A 26985-nucleotide genomic window follows, 5' to 3' on the forward strand; every position below is an offset into this window, starting at 1 on the left:
GTCTCATATGGAAGTCACTACTAATCGTTCATCAAAGTCTGTTCTGCCCTTCTGTCATGGTAATTGAACCCCTGCATTTTACCTGAATGCCTGGTTTAGCAGAAGATGCAAGTGCCCCTCTCGTATCCCCTCATTTTACCATAGTCATGCATACTGGCCCTTACCTGTGTCTGATTATCAGAGGACTGCCTTGGGTTGCCAGAGCCCATTCTGCCTGTGTGCCTGGAGAGCTGAAACCCTGTCTTGATCAGTCGGAGTGTGAAATAATGCAGCACCTCAAGATCTGCCTCTGAAATGTGAACATACTCCCTCCAGACCTAACTTCAGGATGGAGGCTTTGCTTAAGATCATTCCTTTACAGGCTTCCTGGTCTGCCTGTTTTTCTTCTCTACCCTTTCCATTTCTTCCTCGTGACACTTAAAAAAAAAATCATTTTCACAGGACTCCTCATTTCAGGATCTGCATCTAGGGTACCCAAGCTAAGGTTCATGGCTACTCAGACCCACTTGGTAGCTAGGAGTGGCCATGTAATTAAGTTCTGGCCAATGTAATAAACTCGGAAGTGGTGGGTGCAGTTTCCATAGAGAAAAAAGGGCACATGGCCTTTCTTCACTATACTTTATTTTTTAATGCTGGAATGCAGATAGAATCATGGGCACTAAGGGTCCCTGAGTTGACTGTAGCTATGGGAGTCATGTACATACAGAAAGAGCAGACTCCTTGACTCTGGTATTGTGTCATCCCTGAACTAGCAATCACTTCTCAAAGATGAGAGAAAAAAAGGAGTGTGGTAAAGTCTCTGTTGTAGCTGGCTTTTCCATTACCATACCGTGAGTACATCTCCTCTCCTGGTCTCTCTGTATTTGGGGGTTAATTTATTTTCTCTATGAATTTGACTACTCCGAGGACTTTGTGTAAGTGGTATTAATCCTCTACATTTAACTGTAAGACCTTGGAGGTGATGATTCAAAGAAGCTAGATCTGCTTTGGGCCTGAGAAGATAAAAGGGGGTTCAGTGTTGGAGACAGAGCTGCCCCTCTGCAGAACAGAAACAGCTTTTGAAGAACATCAATCATTTTGACAAAGCAGGAAAGCAATGGAGATGGCATAGGATCTGCTCCTTCCTGGCATCTGGTGCTGGGCTGGACCACTTCAGAGGGGTGAATCTGACAGTTATTTTTCAAGACACTCAGTAGGATTCTGGGTACAAGCAGAGTTGCCTGGGGCTCTTGTGAATAACATGGGGCTCAGGCTGAGCAAGGGTGATTCAATTCTGCTCAGCTTGAAACTTACAACCTCTCTGATGCTCCAAGAATTAGACATAATTGGGCTTGGCAGTTTTCCATAATAGTTTCTAACACGTTATAGCTCCTATGTGGAGAAGCTAGTGACTTTAACAGATGAATTGATTAGTAAAATGTGGTAAATGCATACAATGGAATATTACTCAGCTTTAAAAAAAGAAATTTTGACATGCTACAAAATGAATAAATCTTTTTTAAAAAACATTTATTTTTATGTGGTACTGAGGATCAAACCCAGTGCCTCACATATGCTAGGCAAACGCTCTACCACTGAGCCACAACCCCAGCCCCGGCAAATGGGTAAATCTTGTGGATATTATGCTGTTTAGTGAGCTCAGTACACAAAAAGACAAATACTGCATGATTTTTTTATGAGGCTCTTATAGTAGTTAAATCATAAAGACAAATAGAATGGCAGTTGTCAGGGGCTGGGGAAGGGGCAGAGGACATTATGGGGAACCTAGGGGTTAAGCTCCAGTTACAGTGTCACAGTACAGTTTCAGTTTTACAAGATGAAGACAGTTCTGGCAGTGGGATGGGCAGTGATGGGTGCACCAATTATGACTGTACTTATTACCACTAAAATGTACCCTCAAAATAGTTAAATGGTACATTTTGTTATCTGTATTTTACCGCAATAAAAAGGAATGAAAAATGACTGGTGTCCTTCTTTCACTGAAACATTGTTATGTGGCTCACAACTGTTACTATATTTGGATTCCAGTGTGGAGTTGTGTAAAATTAAGAAAAACAGCACACAGAAATTGTTGCTTGGAGCTACGGATGTGGCCAGTGGCCTAGCATGCATGAGGCCCTGGGTTCAATCCCCAGCATAAAAATAAAAATTACCAATGCCCTTTGTCAAGCCTAAAGAACAATTACACAAGCATTTAAAAATCATCTCAAAATGTGGACTTCTTAACTTCTTTTGGAAAAGATTGGAGGCGCAGGTAATAATGGAACCTGTGGCAGAAATATCAGTGGGCTCCCTGGTCTGCTGCATCTGTCACTGAAGTGGGGCAAGAACACAGAGCTATGGAGCTTTCCAATGCTCAGTTCTGATTCAGGGCTGAGTGCAGCCTGAAACTGCATTTCAGAAAAGCTCTCAGGTAAAACAGATGCTACTGGCCCTCCAACCATACTTTGAATAGCAAGACTATGAACTTAAAATAAACACAGAGAAAGAAATAAAAAAGCAAACATTCTCTTTATTTAATAGTCTTTGATATTTAAAATACAACTCATCGAATATCCACATCAACAATAGAATCCTTAGCATTCAACAGTGCTTTGGAAGCCCGGATTGGAAGGACCAGAGGAAGGCCTGTGTGTGGAGTAACGGCAAACAACTCTACAAGAGAGGGGCACACACAGAGGGGCTGCAGAGCTGGGTCCTGAGCAAACAGCACTGCCATAGTGCACTTGTATGATGGCCAAAAGACAATGTCTTTTGTTTCACATGTTTTTATACTTGAATTCCAAATATTTATACAGAACAGTAATTTTAAAAAACTTATTCATATTAGTCCAGTGTTGTAGAAATTAGGTAATCACGTTTAAATGTTATGATTTCTTCTTTCAAAAAAAAAACATTAAAAATATCCCAGGAAACATTCAACTTTAAACTATGCAAGAGACAACTGAAAGATGCCTAAACAAATCAGGAGTTTTCACACACATCTCACTAATACTTCCTGCTTCCCACTTTGTCTATGAATCCAGTATTAAAATGTATCAATACACTTATTAAACATACCAATTACCATAAATTTAGAAGTTACATTACTAGCATTAATAATTAAAATGCCAGACCATTTTGGAAAAAATAAAAACAGCAGAAATATTCTTAAAAGAATCAAAATTCAGGAACAAACTAACCATGCCAATCATCTTTTTATTCATGAAAGAATAGAACAAAAGTTTTTATTATTAATAAGACTTTAAAAAAAAACAATACAAAAGTCAGTTCATTTCTTTAACAAAAGATGGTTATAAAGGAACTAGGAATGAAGAAAAGGTTTTATTTTGAATAGGAAAAAGTGAAAAATTATTTACACTGCTTAAATGATAATTTTTTTTTCCTAATTAGGGTCACATATATCCCATTCTCTATACTTGCTAGAACTCAGAGACAACAAAGAATTCACTTAGAAAATACTGGCCTGAAGCCTTTCCAATTAAAGATAAAAATGAGGTTTTTTTTTGGGGGGGGGAGAGGAAAAGGAGTGACATCAGGGCTTGGAGTGTTCCAGGAAAGGGCTTTACCACTGAGCTTTACTGACCTCCACAGATAGCATTTTTAATAGGCGGTCTCAATATTAATTATTAAATCCTCCTAGTAACTTTTTTTTTTTTTTTAAAGATAGTAGGATTTAACCCAGGGCCTCATACATCTTGGGCAATCACTCTACCATCGAGCCACATCCCTAGCTGGGAATCCTCCTAATAACTTAAAATAGCAAAATTTTTCCAACTTAAGATTTTTAAATGACCACATTTTGATTATGCACTGAATTGATATTTGAATTTGCACAGGTCCAATGATCAGTTTTAAGAATTTAGTAACTCTTGGCACTAGTGTGATTTAAAAATACTATCAAACATGTAGAACTGAAAATGTGATTTAGGCTCTGACTGGAATAAACTTTATTTTATTCAACTTGCTATTAGATGAATCATAACTACTAGTAGTTTTTGCTTATAATAAAAGTCAACTAGTTCTCAGCTTTCTTCATTAACTTTGGCATCATGAATAAAACTTCAATTAAGAAAATCAAGTTAAAAAAAAAAAGCACCTCTTAAATCTTCTGTGAATTGTAATAATTTGGCCAAAATCTTAGAATTTAGAGTTCACCTGCAACAACCGTTTCAGACAATTTATATTCCTGAATATTTGTATGTTATTTACTATAAAAAGCATATCGATGGTTTGGGATCAGAGGTTAGCTACTCTGAATACTTAAAACAAATAATCCCTTAGTAAATCCACAATACCTAAAAATATGAGTGTTATTTCCCAAAGTTTGCTTAAATTTTACTTAAAATATTAGCATCACCACTATACATATTTAATCTTGGTAATACAAATTATACATTAGAAAAATGATACCAATAGTTTAAATATTAAACATTAAGATGTTCCCAATTGATAAAACAGAATGGAAATCTTTATAACTCTCTTAGCAGGACAGTTCTATGAATTTGCTTGCTCCTAACTTTTTTGCAGGTGGTTTACTGGAAGTGGCAGTTCCATAACAATTTTTTTTTTTTTGATGCTACTGTTATAAGCACTGGCATATTTTCACAGTGGCTCATCAATTAAGATAAATCTAATCATTCAGATGAATTTAGGTCAATCCAAATAAGATGGCAATTGACTGGTGATTCTGGCTCTGCCTGCCAAATATGACAATTTCACAAGAAACTAAACAAACACATCCAGTGTGTGCTCTGCTGTTTTAAAATGTCCCTAATAAACAAATAAAGGTTGACATGCCACACTTTTGTAAGTGCTTTAAGGCATGTAATGCACAAACTTAATAAACTCTATAAAGTTAAAACTTTGTTGGTTTTTTACTTTTAAGTAGTTTATCAATTCACTCTGAAAAGTTTAATGCAACTTTTCAAAGAGAAAAAGTAAAGGCCAAATATCCGTGGAAAATATGGCTAGAACACTGGGGGATAATTACATAAATGATTGGTCTTAAAATGTTTAGCTTTGTGCATTTTGAGGGAGTCTTTGAACTCTAACATCCCTTGCATTTCTGAAGTTTTATAATTCTGTAACATTTTCAATAGTTAAAACTTCAGATTTTAAAATAAAACTGTCTAATATTGTGTAAAGGAAACTTCAGAAAATGACTTAAAAAAATCTGTCCTAAGAAAAAGCTATTTCATAATCATAAATAAAGATATTTTTCTTCTCTTTTCAGTTAGCAATAATCCTAGCTCAAAAAGCTTTCCCTGATAAAATGTGTGCAGCCACAAACCAGTGGTACAACATGCCATACTTTACTTTTCTAAGTTATCAGCTGAAATTTCTTCTTGAAGTTTAGCTTATGAATAATTCAACATTCAAAAGGGCTTCAAAAAGGGGTGGGGAGCAGATGACAGACACCCATTAAGAGAGACATGGTAAAGTTTTCTTTTTGTTTTGGGGCACTGGGGATTGACCCCAGGGGCACTCTACCACTGAACCACATCCTCAGCCTTTTTATTTTTTTATTCTGAGGCAGGATCTTGCTAAATTACCAAGACTGGTCTCAACTTGTGATTCTCCTGCCTCAGTCTCCCAAGTTGCTAGAATAACAGGTTTGCACCACTGCACCAAAATCACACCACTATATTGATCCAGCAAGAAACTCTCTGTGCATCCCAATGTTTATCAAAACTAAGAACTTTCTTATTTACAGACTCATTAAGTACTGTGACTTCAGTAACCCTAAAGCTATTTAAACATGATGCAATGTCAAATCACAGTATAAATTTAAATATATTTTCATTAGTAAACTATTTCATGTTCCATATTACCATCTCTGGCAAGCTTACCTACCTAAAAAATGTGAAGCAGACATCTACATTCCATGATTCAATTGTAAATACAACATAGAGCTCCATCACAAAAGAAAAATTAAAATAAACTATTACTAAAATTGAAGGCCAGATTTTTCTCTATCATACATTCATAGTGGGTACATATGTTAAGCCTCGTAACACAGGGAAATGTGCCTGCACACTATGCTTTCGACATTTCCCAACTGGAGAAAAAGGAAATAAGGCGCAGGAGAAAGTGATTACAACAAAGCTGTAAAAGTTCTGCCATAATTGAAAAGACATTCATAAAGCATCTGAGAAAGCATGTGCTCACACATTTTTTTTTTTAATGTTCATTTATTCTCAAATACTGTGTAGAGCCGATTTCAGAATTTAGGAATGCACCAAAGTCATAAAATAATGATCCCATCGTAGAGAGCTTAAAAAACTCAGAAAAAGATAACCATCTTTCAAAAGAGTTGTAGAAAAATAATAAAATCTAGCTAGCAGAAAAATTGTGAACCAAGAAAATAACCGGAGAAAACATCCACTGCGCAATACAATTAGGTGTGAGAGAAAGGTTTATCCTTCCAGAACTAATACCGTCATTGAGGCAGACACACATTTTCCTGAAAGGTTAATTTGGTTCATGAGAAATAAAAGCAATTATCAGATGATGAAAGACAGCCAAATTACTTACAACCCAACAGAGAAAAGGAGAACAAAATCACGTGGAACAAGTTCAGTGGCAAGAACAAGTTAGTTTGGTCTATAAAAAGAGTCAAGAAAAATATACTAATTTTAGACATGTTAGATATTGCACACACAAAGAGAAAAAGAAACATTTAGAAAACCATTTTAAATTTTTTAATTGCTGACTAGCTTTTGGGCTAGTCTTTGGAGGATCATTATTTAGTGCTTCAATTGATGCATTTTTTCACTTTCTCCTCATTGTGTTTGCAAACCACCTAAAGGTCTTATTTCCTCTGATGAACATTGCTCTTTAACACATTACCAAGATGGACCCTATGCTGTAACCACACAGGACAAGGTTGGAAAGTGTGAATATCTAGATGATTTTTTTTAAAGGTATTATTTTTTTCCTTCTGTTTTCATATTATTTTTAACAGTTTCTAAGGACATGGTCACAGCTGCCTGAAGCATGTCTTCTTCACTCATGGAATCACCTGTGGGAAAATAAAACACACACATTTCTTAAAAATTTCTAGAAAATTCTTGGTCATCAAAAGATGAACTCTTAGGGAATGAACTTCTGTTTAAACCCTAGTTTCTCTTTTTTTTTGTCTTTTTAATTCATATAAAGTAAAATTCACACTTACTTAGTTTTACAATTTTTTTTTCTTGGTAGCACTGGGGATTTTTTTTTTTTTAAAGAATTGAATTCCTTATTTGTGATATCCATAAACATTGCTATTCTAGATTTCTATTGAGGAAGGCAGTTTTCTCCTATTTTTTTTTTTTTTATAAACAACAACTTGAATTCTATCACATGAAAGGGCTACAAATATACATTTGTTAACCAAGCAGAACACAGATATTTTGACTTACTTGCACCTAAGATACCAGTACACACAGCTGGTTCATTAGTTGCAGCACTGGGGATTTAACCCACAAGTGCTATACCTCTAGTCCTTGCCTTTTAAAATAATTTTTATTTTGAACACAGTTTTGCTAAATTGCTGAGGCAGACCTCAAACTTGCAATCCTCTTGTCTCAGCCTCCCAAGTTGCTGGGATTACAGGTGTGCACCACCAGTCCTGCAGTTTTAAATCTCTGATAGATGCATGGAGCTGTTTAATTAACACTACCAATCAAGATACACACCTGTTTCACTGCCTCCAAAAATTCCTTAGTGATCCCTCTTTGTGGTCAATCCCCAATCCCTAATCCCAGGCAACCACTGATATGTTCTTTGTTGTTTAACCTTGTCACTTCCTCCAAGTCATATGAATAGAAGTATACAGTAAATATTTGGCCTTTTGAATATGGCTATATTTACTGAGCATAATGCATTTAAGATTTATTCTGTGTATCAACAATTCATACCTTCTGGAAATTTTTGATTTTGAAATAATTGTCAATTCACAGAAAGTTGCAAAATTACATAGTTATGTAACCTTCAGCCCAACTTCACCCAAGTTACATTTTATAGAACTAAAGCTCAGCCAGACATGGTGGTGCATGCCTGTAATCCTAGGGGATAGGGAGGCTAAGACAGGAGGATCATAACTTCAAGGTCAGCCTCAGCAACTTAGTTAGAACCTGTTTCAAAATTAAAAAAAAAAAAAATTATAACAGGCTGGGATGTGGCTCACATCCCCTTGGTTCAATTTCAGTACCAAAAAAAAAAAAAAAAACCCAATCCAGATATTGACATTAGTGCACTGTGTGTAGTTCTACACGACATTACATTCCACATATGAATGCATTAACCATCACCAGCATAATCAGGAAAACAGACTTGGGGGGCCCAGGGTAGCCCATGGAAGAACACACTTGCCTAGCATGCATAAGGCCGAGTTTGATCCTCAGTACTGCAAAACAAAATGACCAAAAGACATGGAACCACTCCAGTACCACAAAGAACTCCTTCCTGCCAATGCTTTATGGTCACCCTTATCCCTTTTCTACCCTCTCCCTAATTGTTGGCAACCTCTAATTCGTTCTCTATATCCATATATTTGTGCTTTTTGGAATGTTGTGCAAATGGAATCATACAGTTGGAGACCTTTGTAGATTTTTTTTCCCACACTCAGCACAATGCTCCTGAGAGATCCCTTTAAGTCGATGCAGTTGGTTTCTTTTTGACTTTGGGATTATATTCCATGGTATAGATACACTATGCTTAGCCATTCACCCATGTAGGACATGTTGGTTATTTCCAGTTATTATTAGGTCAAAGTTGCAATGAACATTTGTGTGCAGGTTTTTGTTTGGTCATAAATTTCCATTTCTGAATTAATGCCCAGGAATGTAAATGCTGGGTCATATGGTCAGTGTATATTCAGTGTTTTAAAAAATGGTCAAATTATATTCCAAAGTTGGCTGGGCCAGTTAAAAGTAAATGTAGAAAGCTCCCTTCTCTTTCTATCCCTTGACCCTCTCTCATTTGTAACATATAATTGCCTTCAAACATTTTCTTTTAAATATTTTTTTAGTTATACATGGACACAATATCTTTATTTTGTTTATTTATTTTTATGTGGTGTTGAGGATCGAACCCAGGGTCTTTCACACGCTAGGCGAGTGCTCTTGCTCTACCACTGAGCCACAATCCCAGCCCCCAAATATTTTCTTTATATCACTGAAAACCAAATCAATTATTATAATTCTTATATCAATCGTTAAGCATAATTTAGAAAATATAAGAGGAGGAGAAAGTCTATTGTGTCTGCCATTCTCTATTTTTCCTTCCTGATATTTCTTTATTACTTATTTTCTGAACTTGACGGTTTACTGGAGGCAAAAATATCTTCACTTCCCCTTTATTTCTGAAGGATATTTCACTGGCTATAGAATTTATGTATAGTTTTTCTTTCAGTACTTGGAAGAATGTTGTCTACTTCTTTCTGGCCTCCATGATTTCTCATGACACTCGTGGTATAAATTTGGGGGGTTTATCTTATGTAAAGTTCATTCAGCTTCTTCAATTTCTAGTGTTCTGTCTTTGTCAAATTTTGGAAATTTTCAACCATCATTTCTACAGAAACTTTTTCATCTTCACCCTCTTTCTCTCCCATGATACTAATGTTAGGTCTTTTGTTAGTGTGCCACAGATCTCTAATGCTCTGTCCATTTTTTCCAGTCTGTTTTCTCTGTGTTGCTCAGAATAGGTAATCTCTTCTCTTCTTTTCTGCTACTGGGAATTGAACCTAGGAGCACTTAAACGCTGAGCCACATACCCAGCCCTTTTCTTAAAATTTTGAGACAGCTCAGGGCCTTGCTAACTTGCTGAGGCTGGCTTTGAACTTCTGATCATCCAGCTTCAGCCTCCCAAATCACTGGCATTACAGGTATGCACCACCACGCCTGTCCGAAGAGGTAATTTCTATTGTTCTGTCTGGTTAGCAGTCACTTTTGGCTATAGATAGCAGCTTCTGGGGGGCTTTTCTCTTGGTCTGTGCCTACGGCTTCTCTGCACCAAGTTCAGCATATCTGAGGCAAAACAGAAAATCCAGACCATTCATGACCATGTTACTCTCTGATCCTGAGGTCCCTAACCAACTGTCTCTTCTCTGCTTTTGAAGTTCCTGTTTGTTTTACACAAGTATCCAGGTTCTTCACTTCACACAGCAGGAGGAATGAGAAAAAGCACAAGTTCATTCCTTTTAGTCTTCAGTTGTTTGGATACATCTGTGTGAGCACCCAGTCTCCACATGAAGGCCACCTGTAGGCAGCTTCCAATTTAGGGCCACAATGAATCCAGCTGCTATATACAACCATTTGTAAGTTTTTGTGTAAGTTTTCTCTCTTTTAATTACATAGCTAGGTGTTAAGACTCCTGGGTCACATGGTTAAGTATACCATTTAAGTATATAAAAAATGCCACACTGTTTTCCAAAGCATGGAAAACATTTTACATTCCCACTAATAGTCCCAGTTGCTCTGAGCCTTGCCAGTATTTAATATCATTTGCTTTATTTGTTCATAAAGTCATTCTTTCCATACTTTTTTTTTAAAGAGAGTGAGAGAGGAGAGAGAGAGTGAGAAGAGAGAGAGAGAATTTTTAATATTTATTTTTTAGTTCTCGGCAGACACAACATCTTTGTTGGTATGTGGTGCTGAGGATCGAACCCGGGCCGCACGCATGCCAGGCGAGCGCGCTACCGCTTGAGCCACATCCCCAGCCCCTTTCCATACTTTTTTAAAAATTTTTTTTAGTTGTAGATGGACACAAACCTTTATTTTATTTATTTTTTATATGGTGCTAAGGATCAAACCCAGTGCCTCACACATGCTAGGCAAGCATTCTACCACTGAGCCTCAACCTCAGGCACAAACCATTCTTACAGTTATGTCACAGTATCTCATTGTGGGGTTTTTTTGTTCTGTTCTGTTTTGTTTTTGGTACTGGGGATTGAACTCAGGCATATACGGCCAATGAGCCACATCCCCAGCCTTATTTTGTATTTTATTTAGAGACAGGGTCTCACTGAGTTGCTTAGTGCCTCACTTTTGCTGAGGCTGGCTTTGAACTCATGATCCTCCTGCCTCAGCCTGCCAAGCCACTGAGATTATACACATGCACCACCACACAGCTGGCTGTGATTTTTTTTTTAATACTTTTTAGTTGTAGATGGACACAATACCTTTATTTTATTTACTTATTTTTATGTGGTGCTGAGGATCAAAGCCAGTGCCCGACATGTGCTAGGTGAGTCCTCTACCACTGAGTCACAACCCCAGCCCCATCACTGTTTTGTTTTGTTTTTTTTTTAAATATATTTTAGTTGTAGATGGACACAATACCTTTATTTCATTTGTTTACTTTTATGTGGCGCCAGGGATCGAAGCCAGTGCCTCATGCATGCTAGGTAAGCACTCTACCACTGAGCCACAACCCTGGCCCGTCACTGTGGTTTTATTGTGCCTTTCTCTAGTGACTAGTGATACTGACCATTTCTGCTTATCACTGTGTTATTTGGTGAATTGTGTTTTCAAATTCTTCATCTATTTATTTGAGTTACTTTCTTACTGTATAGTTTTGAGAGTTCTCTGCAGGTTCACCTTACAAATCCTTTGTCAGATACAGCTTCCTTTTCATTCAACTTCTACTACCAATATTTGACCAATGTTTAAGAACTATTAAGCCTGCTGATCTTTGGATTACACTCAAATGTTTTTTAGTTTTCTAGGTAATAAACTATATTTATTTTCCATCTATTAATATTCACTATCTCTGAGGAGTTTTTGGAGAATATACTAATTACTGTGAAGTTGCATGTACTATGTTTATAATTTTAAAACCAAATATTCTTTGAGTACTTTAGTCTGCCTACTCTATAGACCAGGGAAATTTAGAGTACAAATTCAATTAACAGTTTTAACAGGACTAAAGAGGAAAGAGAACATATGAAGCAAAAATCACATGGAGGGCTGGGGTTGTGGCTCAGTGGTAGAGGACTTGCCTAGCACGTGTGAGGCACTGAGTTTGAACCTCAGGACCACATAAAAATAAATGAAGTTATTAACAAAATCACATGGAGTTTGTGTATCAAATAGAGCATGCAAGTAACAAATGTGATGACTACTAATCAGAGATCCAAACCTCGATCACTCCCACGTGCTCCTGAACTTGTGGTTGGCCTTTCACATGGATGTGAGACCTGTCCTGGTGGATCTACTTGCTGCTGCTGCTGCTGCTGCTTCTGCTGTTGTTGCTGCTGTTGCCTGAAACATTTGAAAGTGAATGTGTATTAAATAATGATCTAAAACCAAATAAACAGGAGAAAATCTTTCACATGAAAAACTGTTCCATAAATCAAAAAATAATCACTGTCATGAACATCACAAAATGCAGCAAGAAAACTGGCCTGATAATTAAGTATTCATACTAGGAAACCTAGATATAAAATTTGAACTTATCAGACCAATTAAGAGATAGGTACTTCTACCACAAAATAACTTATCATACAAGATTCACTGGTAGTTATTCTTATGCAAATGAGTATTGGTTTACAGATCCTTAATATTGTTTGAAGTCACTGAAAAGGGACTCTGAGAAATCACCTCGAAATAGCATGTAAATTAACATGATCTTTTCCCTTCTTATCCTTCAGGTCTTTCTGAGTTTAAACATCTCCAAAGATGCCTTTAAACACCCACCTGAAGTAGCCACCTGGTGTTCTATCTCATTACTTCATTTTGTTTATTTTCATTACTTCATTTTAATCCTCAGTATAAACTTACTACCATCTGATATTCTTCTCTTTAGTTTCTTTCTTGGGGAATAAACTAGCAAGAATACAAACCTAGTCCTGTTTATCTATTTCTCTAGTGCCTAACACTGTGTCTGTCACATAGTAAACATTTATCAGGTACTTGATGAATTAAAGACACGAAAACAACTATAAAACATATATTATCAAGCTTTCAGTAGTAGACTGTATTGCAATAAGTTCTTCTGTATTTTTAAAGTAAAAACAATGTCATAAAATCCATATTTTTTAACATGGAAACATGCCAGTTATAGGACTGATACTGGGTGGAGTGGCACACACCTCAGTCCCAGGTATTTGGGAAGCTGAGGCAGGAAGGAGGATCCCTTGAGGCCAGCAGTTTGAGACCAGCCTGGGCAACACTGTGAGATCCTATCTCCAACAAACAGGCAATAGGTAGTAGGAGTGTTTCCTTGTATTTAGAAAATACACACTGAAGCATTGAGACACAATGAGAAATGATGCAAGTTTTTCCCAAATGGTTCAGAAAGGTCAACAGCTGGAAAATCTGGGTGCAGTGAACTGACGGGATAAGGAGCCCTGTGTACTATTTCTGCTTTTATGTATGTCTGAAATTATTTCATATGTAAAAACACATACACAGAATACTAAAAAAACATATTTTATAAATGGCTGAGAATCTGAAGTCATATTTAAAAAGGAAACAGAATTTTAAAACTATCAGCAACACTATTAATAGAATGGCATATTTTTTCCCCTGGTGTGCCTCTCAATCTTGAATTTTAAATGTGAGCAACAAAGGAAATTCCACCAGTGGTAACTCGATTTCTTCCTGATGGCCTGAGATAGAATGCTGATGCAGCACAGGTGTATGACCTGCCGATGTTCATAGCTAATGGTGCATGCGTGGGCAGCATGCTCCACTAGCATGTCCTGGTTCTGAGCCAAGACATGAGACAGACAGACTTCTCGGGAATTTCTGGCACATCAGATAACTTCCACGCCTTCTCTCTTCTACTCAAGAATAAATGTCGGAATGCAAGAGAGTGATAGGACAGACAGCAACTTCAGAGGGATAACCTTTATCCTACTTCTTATTTTTAAATTAATATTAATGACATTAATAATTGCACATATTTATGGAGTTATTCTACTTTTAATTGATAAAAAATGAGAAGAAAAACAACTGCCAACTTTGAAACAATCTTGACACCTTTCAGCCTCGAAGACACGGAGATGGAACATGTTCAAACAGCACTCAGCATCCATTTCCACTGTGCATTCTAATGTGCCTTTAGTATTACAGAGGCCACCAAGCTAAAACCCGCAAGACCAACACTCCTTTACAGATAGGATCCTGGTTACAAATTAAGCCTTCGTATGAGATTATAAAGGCAGAAATGAGGTACAGCCATCTTCCTGCTACCTTGGCTGCTCTCTGCTGGTAAGCAAAGTTATGGAGATACAGTCCCTGAATCCTGTTACATGGCTGTCACTGTGGAGGCCAGAGTTCATGCTCCCAGGTCCAGGTAGGTGCAGCAGTGGCTTCCTGACCCTGGGATCACAGCTGTAACACTGTGTTCTTAAACTCAATATCCTGAATTGGGCCAGGCACGGTGGTGCACGCCTGTAATCCCAGTAGCTCAGGAGGCCAAGGCAGGAGGAGCATGGGTTCAAAGCCAGCCTCAGCAATTTAGCGAGGTACTAAGCAACTCAGTGAGACCCTGTCTCTAATAAAATACAAAATAGGGCTAGGGATGTAGCTCAGTGGTCAAGTGCCCCTGAGTTCAAACCCTGGTATTCTCCTCCGACAAAAATCCTGATTTGCCATCGTCCCAACAGGGTAGGAGTTGCAAATATTGCCAGAGGTGGACTGTGGTATTCTGGAGGCCTAGAATACCACCCTCCCACTTTTCCTAAGACTTTACGCCACTAATTTCTGCATTGAATACTACTCTATTTAAACACCCCTAATAGTTTCTGCTTCTTAAATTGAACCCTGTCAAATTATGCCATGCCACTGAAGTGATGGCTCAGAAAAGCCACCGCAGACTATCTGAAAGAGCTGCTCAGATTCACAAATCTCATCTTTAGCCTGTATGCCTTTACTCCAGCCTCCACCATGTCCATCAGGGTGACCCAAAAGTCCTACTCAGTGTCCACCTATGGCTCCAGGGCCTCCAGTAGCCACTTACACATACATGAGTGTACCTGGTATGCATATCAACTCTTCCAGCTTCTCCTGGGTGGGCAGCAGGAGCAGCTTCTGGGGCTGACTGTGTGCTGGCAGAGGTCTAGCCAGTGGCCATGGCAAGGTTGGTGATATGGGGGGGCATCACAAACATCACAGTGGACCACAGAGTGCTGAGGCCTCTTGAACTGGAGATGGATCCCAACATCCAGGCCATGCATATTCAGGAAGAGAAATATATCAAAACTCCCAACAAATTTGCTGCTTTCATTGATAATGTATGGTTCCTGGAGCAGAAAATGCTGGAGACCATGTGAAGCCTCCTGCAGCAGCAGAAGATAGCTCAGAGTGACATGGAAAACATGTTTAAGAGCCACACTGACAATCTTCAATAGCAGCTAGAGTCAATGGGCCTGGAGAAGTTGAAGCTGGAGGCAGAGCTCGGTGGTACGCAGAGAAGGTGGAGGACTTCAAGAATACGTATGAGAATAAGATCAATAAGCATGCAGAGATGGAGAATCAGTGTCCTCATCAGGAAGGATGGGGATGAGGATTCTAAGAACAAGATACAGCTCGAGTCTCATCTGGAAGGGCTGACTGATGAGATCAACTTCCACAGGCAGCCATATGAAAAGAAGATCGGAAAATGCAGCTCTGTGGTGCTGTCCATGAAGCCCAGCACTCCCTGGACATGGACAGCACCATCGCAAGGTCCTCACTCAGAACAAGGCCACAATGAAACAGCTTGCTGATCTCTGAGATGAACTTCAACATCAGCCACCTCTGGGCAAAAAGTGAGGCCTTCAAATGTCAGAGGATATACCTGGAGGCTGCCCCTGCTGGTGCTGGACAACAAGGTAGGGAGATGGACAGTAAGGGTGCCAAGGCCAAGCCAGCTAGCTGGGGCTACCCTATGGCAGGCCAAGCAAGACATGACATGACAACTGTGTGAGTACAGGAGCTTATGAATGTGATACTGGTCCTGGATGCAGAACGTGAGTCTCGTTATGATGGGGCTGAGTGTCTTTCAGTCCAGCTCCACCTCTGTTAGGGGGTCCAGGTCCTTCAGCTACACCAAAGCCATGGGTGGGGAAAAGACTGAGACCTACAATGAGAAGCTAGTGACGAAGTCCTCTGCCTTCTCAAGTCTCTTCCCAGCCTCCCCAAGTCCCTTCCCAGCCTTCCCTCTCCTGTAGCTATGGTGGAGCCTAGAAGGAGACACCTACACAGAGGAATACAGGGAACAAGAGACCCACCCACCTAAGGCTCAGTCCTGGTTCTCAGCTCCACCCCGGGGGAGATCTACTGCACCCCCTCTTGTCCATGCCCTCAATCCAAAACCAATTCATTTGTTTTTTCCAAAACAAAACCTCAGCTGGCTCTGTCAACTGAGGGGAAGAAAAAATGTCACTGCAAACTATGACCATGGAAATAATATTTGTGTCCTTCCTTGTAGGGAAACTGCCTTTAGGCAACAGAAAAAAATCTGCATTGTTGCAAACTATACCTGGAGAACACATTAGTAATAAAATACAGTTTACAAAACAGTTTATACCCACTGCTTAATCTGATCCTCATAACACACAAGTTAAAGCAGATTTTATAGTGACATGGCTGATATAGTAGAATTTTGCTTGGGGTTTTTTCGACAAGTAATTTAGAAATTACTGCTGGAAAAAATGTCCAGGCTATGAAAATATTATTTCGCAAATCTTAAACTACAAATTTGTAGTAGGTAGATTTTTAACGGTATTTTTTACATAAGAAAGAAATCTTATGGTATGCTTTATGCACAAGTACTGTGGTTACTATACTAATTATGAAGTTTCAAATATATAACCGGAAGTGGGGAACCCTATAAAACTTTATGAATAACAAGTTAGCACCAGTATCAGTTTAGGGAGATTGAAAGAGAACAGTTAGCTTGATGAGCTTTGAGCAAGTGCCCTGAGCTAGACAGATAAGAACCCATCCAGGATAAGTAATCAGGAATTTTAGTGAAAGGCAAATATTAGTTTCTCAGTTCTGAATGCTAGCCAATGTTAAAAACAAACATCAAAAAGTTCAACTCTTAAACTCAGCAACATGTGACTATGTGAAAATATTCTCTAACATTTACAGTTCTCACTAGTATTTTCAAAGTAAAACCAGGAGGCAGAGGACAAAGGCTAAAGCTGACAATCATCTTTAATCCTCAATGTACTATCTTCCAATTAGAAGGAGGCACACCAATACCTGAACGTTTTAAAAAGGGTGCAAGGTTGACCAAAATGTCCATTTTACTTAAAAAAAACACACACACACACACAAAAAAAAAACAAACCTAGTTATTACTTTTGAATTTTGCTTGTTATAATTAGCCATTACTAAGTTATCTTCACTACTATTAAAAGGAAAATTGATGGATAGTTTCACATTTTTAATCCAAAAAAAGTCTTAAAAAAAAGTGAAATGTAAATAAAAGATGGGTTTATTTTTATACTTGAAATGTTTTCGTTTTCTTAGGTGTACTGTGAGTTTTGTAGCTTTTCTATAAGGTATGTCTACAAAGAACTAGGTGAGGTGTTGCTTGCCTGTAATCCCAGCAGCTTGGGAGGCTGAGGCAAGAGGAAAATCAGTTCAAAGCCACCTCAGCAACTTAGCGAGGCCCTGAGCAACTCTATAAGCCCCTGTGACTAAATAGAAAATAAACAGGTCTTAGGCGCTGGGGTCATATCTCAGTGGTAGAGCGCTTGCCTAGCCTGTGTTGAGGCACTGGGTTCAATTCTCAGTACCACATATAAAGTTAAGGTTCATCAACATCTAAAAAAAAAATATACACACACACACACACACACACACACACGAACTTTCATTTTAAAAATTATTATTATTATTATTATTATTTTAATTAGAAGGTCTAGAGAAGTAGCTCAGTGGTTAAGTGCCCTGGATTCAATCCCTGGTACCAAAAAAAAAAGTATAGCTATTTGCATCATCTGATTCTGGACAAAAGAAAAAAGGTCTGAAATAAACATGGTAGAAATATCATTTGAGAACTATTCTGAAAAACACTTTATTTAGAAATCTGTACTGAGGACTTAACCTTAAAAATGATCTCATACACTAATCCAGTATCTGACATCCTCAGAATAATTAGAGGAAAGGATGAGAAAGAAGCAGAGTCAGAACAAGGATTGTTCATTACACCCAAAGTCTTAACAGTAAAAACCAAAAGGTTAATAAATAAATTATGATATACTCATTCACTTTATGAAACATCATGCACTCTAGTATATAAAGAATATTACTGTCATGGGAAAATGTTTTAACATATAGTATGTATGTCTTTATGTGACCAGAAAACAATGTGCCCAAATACTGATATTGGTTATTGAAAGACGGTGGAAATATACTTTCTTTTAATTTTGGAATTTCTTAAAATAAATTTTCTAGAATATTAGTTTCATCCACTTAAGTAATTTTAGGTTATTTTTAACACTAGATATTTGATGATTTAGAATTATTAATTATGTGATGATTATTTTGTGACAACAGCATTTAGCTACATATTTTTTAGAGACATTTTAAATTTATGAACTAGATAATATAAATTAAATAATATGATGACAAAATACTCTAAGCCTGGGGACAGAAGAATAGAAAAGAACTGAGAGCTGGGAGCATAAAATAATGAGGTTGGTCATGTGCTAATGTTTGTTAAATCTGAATAAATGGGTTCATTATGCTAGGTTCACCATATATGTATAAATCTGAAGTTTATGAAAATTAAAAATTAATTTAATTTTAAAAAATTTTAATTTTTTTAAAATGTGAAAAGCACTATATCACTGAATAAAGACTAGAAATATCTCACATTAACAGGATGTCAGCTGATCAGAACTTTCCTTCATATACTTCTGAGTTGTGACTTAAAAAAACAGAAAACAGAAAAAGTAAATATTATCTTCATTATACCATCAGATGCAAAATGCTCCATTATTTTAGTTATCACTAAATACTGCCAATTATAATTTTAAGATGCTTCTCATTTCAGAGATGTAGAAAAGTTGATAGTATATGTGCACTTTCGAATTGATGAAATACAGTAACCAACAGACCAGATTCAGTCACTGGTCTTTGGATTGGACCTGGATCAGAGGATCTGAATATCTATTAGAGATCTTGTACTCCTTAAGACATATTTTATTTCTCCTTTAAAAAAGGAAAAAGAGAAGAATTGAAAATGATAATTATTGAGAAGGAAGATATTTTTATAGGGTGAAATTTTCTTTTGCGAGCACTTTATAAAGCTATGCACAAAATAAGGTTTTAGGCACTGAAGATTGAGATTTGCTGTTTGCTTCCATGTCTCTGAGGCTGACAGGCCTGCAGGCCCCATCTAAAGTGGCAGTGAGCAGGACCATGAATCACCACCTCTATCTGGAAGTGCGCTCCCTGCCTCCAGTGCTGTTTTTCTTATTAACTAGTGAAGAATTCTGCACACACAGGATCAACAGGCATTGTTCTTCCCTTGCCTAATTCTATTTTCCTTTGATTAACAAAAGTTTTACAATGTTTCTTTCACTTTATTTCATTTAAAATTTATCCTGTATTGTGGCAAAGTTTTTCCCTAAAACTACATTCATTTTGTATTTTATTTGCTGTAAAAATTTTTAAGTACATTTAAATATACACAAACTTCAGGCGGTAACCAGACATTTACAAACAGACAAAATAGCCAAAGCAAATATTAAATATGCAACTTTAATTTGTACCAACTACTTTACTTTTCAAAGTAGGCTTCTCTTCTTTTCCGCAGCTCTTCTGAAGTAAGATTTGTACCTGATGTCTGGGGAATATCTTGAGATATATTTCTGGAACTACCTAAAAACAAAATAAAAGAGCAAAAAGCAATTGTTTTATTCAACAATTCAAGAGATGATGTTTATTCTTATCTGAACAAGCTTTTAAGATTTTGAAAGTATCAGAAGGGCTGTGAAAGTCTCATGGACTAAGGCACACCAAATCTAATTTACGTCTATCACATTCAAAGCTGACACCCACATGCAATGCAACAGTTCTGAGAATAAAGTCCAAAAAGCAACCTGGTATGAGAAGTCACTAACATCACACGTGTATGCTCTCTTTAATTTATTAAAAATGAACCCACACCTTCAAGACAGAGTGTTCCTCAAACCCATGTCTTGAAGGTGTAGATCATTAGGCAAATGATCCTAAGACAAATCCATTCTCGATACTCCTCTACCACAATATCTGGTATTACAACAGAGATTTTATCAACCTGTAAACTGGTAAGAGAAATGAATTATATAAATACAACTCAGATTACTAGGCTAAGCCAACAGGGCTTGACTAGTAAAAACTGGTACTGTACACCAAATGGAGTATTCAGTGGTATGTTGGGAGGCATGAGATGGTCAGGATAGAAACAATTTTGTATACATGGAATCGCAAGTATAGTTAGACTACTAAGAAATTCAGTTGATGAGTGATTTCATTAGAGAGTAGAAACCAATTTGTATGAGTGAAATTAAAACAAAACTACAAAAATAAACCACTTCACACTTAAGTTAAACACTTTAAGCTATGTCAGCATTTTTCTATGCCTACATTCCTGAGGGAATAGATATTTGCTCTTTGTTGAGCACAATTAAGCACAATTAAGCTTAAAGTTGCATAGTCAATAAGTGTTAAATTTTTGTCAAATCAATTTATATTCTCTGTCCAGTCCTTCTGTCACATCCAATGCATACATTTCTGAAGGAACTGGTTTGGATAAGGGTCATCTGACGCCTACAAAGATTACCCTAAATTTACTGTTTTTTAGTACAGTTTAATAATCAAATAAAATAAAAAATAAATTAAAATATAATTACATTTCCTAAATGTAACTAATAACAGTTCTAATATAAGTTGTAAAAGTGATATATGTTATAAGAAATCTAAACGAAAAGCTGACTGTGCATAGCTTCTGCAGTAACTGTTTAAGAACGTATAGTAACAATACACTAATTTCCAGGAAAACTAAGAATAATCTGAATCAATTTTTCAAAAATAAGGTACACATTACAATATTTATACCTTGCATACTGAGCTGAATAGCCCTGCGGAGATCTGCTTCTTCATCTTCCATGTCAATTTCCTGGCGACTTAGTGCCAGAGCCCTCTGCAAATCCTCCTCATCTTCATCTAACATTCCTGATCCATCATTTGCTTCTAAAACCCGTTCCAGGTCTGTTCTAAGGACTCTGAAGAACAAAAGCAATCATAATAACTGCTGCCCTAGTCTTTAACTTTAGACATAATACAAAGGCATTTGCAAATTGAAGATTTTAAGTACAAATAAGTTTTCTGTCAGATAAGCTCTAATAATGAAGATGGTATTGTAATGTGCACCTAAGTTAATACACTTAAGTAATTCAAAGAATTCGTTCAAACTGATTCAATAAACTTTGCTAAAATAGGACTGCGATATAGCTCAGTTGGTAGAGCATTTGCCTTGCATGTACAGGACCCTGCGTTCAATCTCCAGCACCACAAAAACAAAACAAAACAAAACTAGACTAAATCCTAGCCAGGTGCAATGCCACATACCTACAGTCCCAGCTACCCAGGAGGTTGAGGCAGGAGGATGGCAAATTTGAGGCCAACCTGGACAACACAATGAGACTCTGTCTCTTATAAAGAAAACATGAGGGCTAGGGGTGTAGCTCAGTGGTAGGACACATGCTTGGAAACTGGTTCAATCCCCAGCACAATCAATCCATCAATCAAAATTTAAAAGTAAAATGAAAAGCCTAAAAAAGAGACCCTGTAAAACACCACACATTAAATGCAAGCATGGAAGTTTAATTCTTGTAATGAAATACTATTATATCTTCTATACTATAAGCTAATTTTTACCTTTGTTCTTTTAGTTGTGCTAATTCTTCTCCAATAAGTTTTGGTCGGTGCATTTGTTGGACCCTTATCATCTGCAGAAGCTGGTCAGCTTCACAATCTGGTAGATCACCCTTAACAACAAATATAGAATAACCTAAAAAAAGGCAAAAATAAACTAAAACAACTAGAAAGAGATTCAGAACTGACTTTAAATGATAACAGAGAGGCAGCATATTATGGGGGGATGAGGGAACCAAGCTGAAGATGCAGAAAGACCTGGGATCAAATGATGATTCTTACATGTATTCATCCAGGACAAATTACTTAAAGTCTCTGAGCCTCATTTTCCCTACCTATAACACTAAAATAGTTATCTTCCAGAGTGACTACGAGAAATAAGGGGAACAGTGTTTATTAAAGCCCTACTGATACAGAACTTGACCCAACAGACTACTCACTAAATGGGGACAGAGAAGCAGTTCACTAAAGAAGTGGGGAAGGACAAAGGATTTAGAATTGGACCATGTAGGGTCAATCTCAGATCTTCTACCTCCCACCTGCATGGTGTTGGTCAATTATGTTACCAATCTGTCTTGATTTCTTCAATTCTTGATCAGACCATACCAGAACCTTACTCCAAACTGATGTGAAGACACAGTAAGATAATGTGTATAACAACGGGTAATGTAGGTAAAATTAAAATGAGTCACAGGTGCAAACAGCTGTTGGCCACCATAACCCACACTCATCCCTTCTAATTGAAAATGGGAGGTAGAAAGTTAATATAAAATCTAGCCAAAATGACAAATATGTAGCTCCTGTTTGGAAGGAGTTACACTCTCCAATATAATTTTTTATGAATATGAGCCAGGAGGCCAGGGCTTTTCCAGCTGGATGTTCCACACAGAAACTGAATACAGGTAGGCTAGACCTACATCTAATTGATTTAAAGTTTTTCTACCATAAATTCTCTTAAACTTTGTTGATTATTATTGGATATCCTTTGTGAATATTAAGAATGAATCTGGAGAAAGGATAGCATCTTCAACAAATGGTGCTGGGAAAATTGGAAATCCATATGCAACAAAATGAAATTGAATCCCTTTCTCTCACCATGCACAAAAGTTAACTCAAAATGGATAAAAGAACTAGGAATCAAACCAAAGACTCTGCATCTAATAGAAGAAAAAGTTAGCCCTAATCTCCATCTCGTGGGATCGGGCTCCAAATTCCTTAATAGGACACCTATAGCACAAGAGTTAAAATCAGGAATCAACAAATGGGACATATTCAAGCTAAAAAGTTTTTTCTCAGCAAGAGAAATAATAAGTGAGGTAAATAGGCACCCTACATCCTGGGAACAAATTTTTACCCCTCACACTTCAGATAAAGCGCTAATCTCCAGAGTATACAAAGAACTCAAAAAGTTAAACAACAACAAAAAAATAACCCAATCAACAAATGGGCCAAAGATCTAAACAGACACTTCACAGAGGAAGATATACAAGCAATCAATAAATAAGTACATGAAAAAATGCTCATCATCTCTAGCTATCAGAGAAATGCAAATTAAAACCACTCTAAGATATCATCTCACTCCAGTAAGAAAGGCAGCCATTATGAAGTCAAACAATAACAAGTGCTGGTTAGGATGTGGAGAAAAAGGTACACTCCTGCATTGCTGGTGGGACTACAAACTGGTGCAGCCAATTTGGAGAGCAGTATGGAGATTCCTTGGAAAGATAGGAATGGAACCACCATTTGACCCAGCTATTCTCCTTCTCAGACTATACCCAAAAGACCTAAAAAGAGCATACTACAGGGACACAGCTACGTCAAGGTTCATAGCAGCACAATTCACAATAGCTAGACTGTAGAACCAACCCAGATGCGCTTCAACAGATGAATGGATTAAAAAAATGTGGCATTTATACACAATTGAATATTACTCAGCAGTAAAAAATAACAAAATCATGGCATTTACAGGGAAATGGATGGCACTAGAGCAAATCATGCTAAGCAAAGTTAGCCAATCCCTAAAAATCAAATGCCGAATCTCTTTGCTGATATAAGGGAGATGACTCAAAACAGAGTAGGAAGGAAGAGCATGAGAAGAAGATTACCACGAAATAAGGAAAAGAGGAGGAAGGGAAAGGGAGGGAGAAGGGGAAATGCATGTAAAGATGGAAGGAGACCCTTATGGGTTCACAAAATACATATACGATGGTGTGAGGGGGAAAGGAAGGAAAAAAAAAGAGAAAGAGATAAGTGTCACAGTAGTATGAATAGAGAATAGTGATGGGAGGGGAGTGGAGGGGGGATAGGGAGGGCAGCAGAATACAACTGACACTAGGATTGCTGTATGTATACACATGGATGTATAACCAATGTGATCCTACAATCTGTACATGTGGAAAAATGAGAATTCATACCCTATTTGAATCAAATGTATGATACTCAAGATCATTGTATTGTCTTGAACAACTAATAAAAAAAATAAAAATTAGGGCTGGGGATTTGGCTCAAGCGGTAGCGCGCTTGCCTGGCATGCGTGCAGCCCGGGTTCGATCCTCAGCACCACATACAAACAAAGATGTTGTGTCCGCCGAAAACTAAAAAGTAAATATTAAAAATTCTCTCTTAAAAATAAAAAAGAATGAATCAAAGATCAAAAGAATTATTCATGTAAAACTCAAACTAGTACATTTAACTTTACAAGAACAAGTATATTCACAGTTCACATGGCTTAACACATTTTCTGCCAGTAAAACTGAAATTGTTTCTAGATCATAGAATAAATATGCCAGCTCACCTTGGTATTCCATGGAGCATGTCATTAAAAGTAGACACTCTGCCTCATTCAGGTAAAGTAGTAGAGTTCTTGGGTTTTATCCAAAATTTTAAATTTTATTCTAAGTGTGTTGGGAAGCCACTGAATGGTAAAGAGTGAGTGTGGGATATAATATGCATTATATTTTTTAAAATAACACTCCAGCAGCAAAAAAAAAAAAAAAAAAAAAAAATCAGTTTTTTTGTGAATTAACATGAACTGCTTTCTGGACTACCAGGTAAAAATGTCAAAATTAGGAGTTTGGTGTTCAGAGCAGGTATCTAGGTTAAAAAGTTTGGGAACTGTTAGAATACTGTTAGAATCTTAGAGTTAACAGAATCATGGAGTAGAACATAATTAAGAAACTGTCCAAGAACTGTACCCTGGATCACTTCAACAGTTACAGATTGGAAATGAGAAGATCCATAAAAGGAATCTGAAAGCAGCAGCCTATGAGACCTGAGGAAAACCAGAGCATGGGGACCTTGAAACCAGGAGCAGGGTGTTTCAAAAAAGCAAGACATGACAAGGAACCAAGGGTTTAGGCCTAAAAGACAAGATACCCAAGTATATAAAACCAAACAAGGAAAAACACTGTAATCAAACGCAAATCGAAATGACAAGAAGATGTCCAACCTAGTCATAAGAAGCATGCCCCCATGCTCAGATTGTGATCTGTAATTATCATTAATGAAAGGCTCCAGGTATCCTTGGAGAAATGAGGGCAGGAAATGCACAGATAAACCTGGAACATCCTGTTAAACAAGAAAGTTTACTCCCAAGTGTTCCCACTGGTCAATGATGGTACAATTTGAATGTTAATATGAATAATATTTACAAAGGACTGAAACATGTGAACTACATTTTAACTGATTAATTTATAATGGTGCTTTAGTTTTAAAAAAAGAAAAAATTAATTGATCACCTTTGGAGGACACACAAAACCAATTTGTTTTAAAAACTGACAAAAGGACAGAGGTGTTCAGTCAGTAACAGCGCACATGCTTATTATGTGCAAAGCCACGAGTTCAAACACACACACACACACACACACACACACACAAAAGATTGAGGGAAAAAAATATTTATTCTTCCTCTTCTATATAAACTATGAAATAAATGAGGAGAGGAAGTATTTTATTTATGAAATAAATGAGGTATAGAAGTATCCCAGCTAATAAATGAAGGAATGACAGGATTCTAATATCACCATTTTACAACCTTCAGTGAAAAACGGATCTAGGCATTAATCACTAATGGTGAAGATCACAAAAGAACAACTATCAAGAGCCACATCATCTGTGAAATCTCTCTATCTACCCCCAAAATCAACCTGAATTGGATCAAGTCTACTGATCTGAAGACCAGCAACAGAATATCTAGGGACATGAAAAAGAGAGGTTAATGAGCAAAATCCAGAACTTGAGAAGCAGGACAAATGACTCATCCTCTACCCCATAAAATAAATAAAGTAATACAGGAAAAAATGAAGAGGAGAGGAATCCTACAATTAGATTCAGGAAATATACCAACCCAATACAATTCTATTTCAAACCAGACTGAACTGTAAACACATAAGACAACCAGAGAGACTAGAGATTTGAATACTCACAGGGTATTTGATGTTTTTAAAAGCACTGTGATTAAATTTTTTAAGATGTGAATACAGTTATTTTGGCTATTTTTTTAGTTTTCATTTTTAAAAAACTTATTAAGAAAATACTTCATAGAAAAATAATAAAATACCCAGTATTTGCTCCAAAATAAACAGTGGAAAGAAACAGACAAGGTACAAATAAAAGGCTATAATAACTGTTAAAGCTGTGTGAAGGGTACATGAGGCAGGTGTCATTTGTTATATATTTTGTCTGATTTTTTAAAATGTTTGTTTTGTTGTGTTTATAAAAGGGTATAATCAACTACACCCTCAAATAAAAAGAAGACTGAGAATTGAATACCAGCAGTGGCAACGGAGGTCACTGGTGAGACTGAGAAAGGTTTTTCAGTGACATACTGGTTTGGGCAGCAAGTCTAGAATGAGTTCAAGAATAGGAGACAACACACTAGGGATGAGTTCAAGAGGAAAATTTAAAATGGGAAGCAGCCAGAGTTCTGTGGAATTAAGAGATGCTTTTCCTTTTTAATCAATGGAGATAAAGAGCTATTTCTCCACTGATAGGAATAAAATAAAACTAAATTTAAAAAGGGGAAAGAAATAATCACCCAAGACAATGGAGAGCTAAGAGCAGGGGCATCTTAAGTAGGAAGAGCTGGTATCCAATCACATGGAGGGGTTGGTCTAGTTTGGATGCAGGAGACAGT

The 26985-nt window shown here is 37.1% G+C and overlaps 1 protein-coding gene across 8 annotated transcripts in view; it reads right to left on the bottom strand.

The window, feature by feature from the left end:
• Positions 1-2492: 2492 nt before the first annotated feature.
• Atxn3 (ataxin 3) overlaps positions 2493-26985 on the bottom strand; it is a 40644-nt gene continuing 16151 nt past the window's right edge. For 6 of the 8 annotated variants that reach the window (XM_040275281.2, XM_078050731.1, XM_005339138.5 and 3 more), the window contains 5 exons: positions 21855-21987; positions 21033-21199; positions 19718-19814; positions 12127-12248; positions 2493-7024 (listed from right to left, as the gene is read on the bottom strand). In XM_040275281.2, the coding sequence (XP_040131215.2) occupies positions 6930-7024; positions 12127-12248; positions 19718-19814; positions 21033-21199; positions 21855-21987 (614 nt within the window). In that variant the 3' untranslated portion in view covers positions 2493-6929. Of the gene's footprint in view, positions 7025-12126; positions 12249-18804; positions 18859-19717; positions 19815-21032; positions 21200-21854; positions 21988-26985 lie in introns of those variants that run through there. The other 2 variants (XM_040275282.2, XM_078050732.1) reach the window with 2 other exon arrangements.

Source organism: Ictidomys tridecemlineatus, chromosome 5 (assembly GCF_052094955.1).
Source record: "Ictidomys tridecemlineatus isolate mIctTri1 chromosome 5, mIctTri1.hap1, whole genome shotgun sequence".
Classification (NCBI taxonomy): domain Eukaryota; kingdom Metazoa; phylum Chordata; class Mammalia; order Rodentia; family Sciuridae; genus Ictidomys; species Ictidomys tridecemlineatus.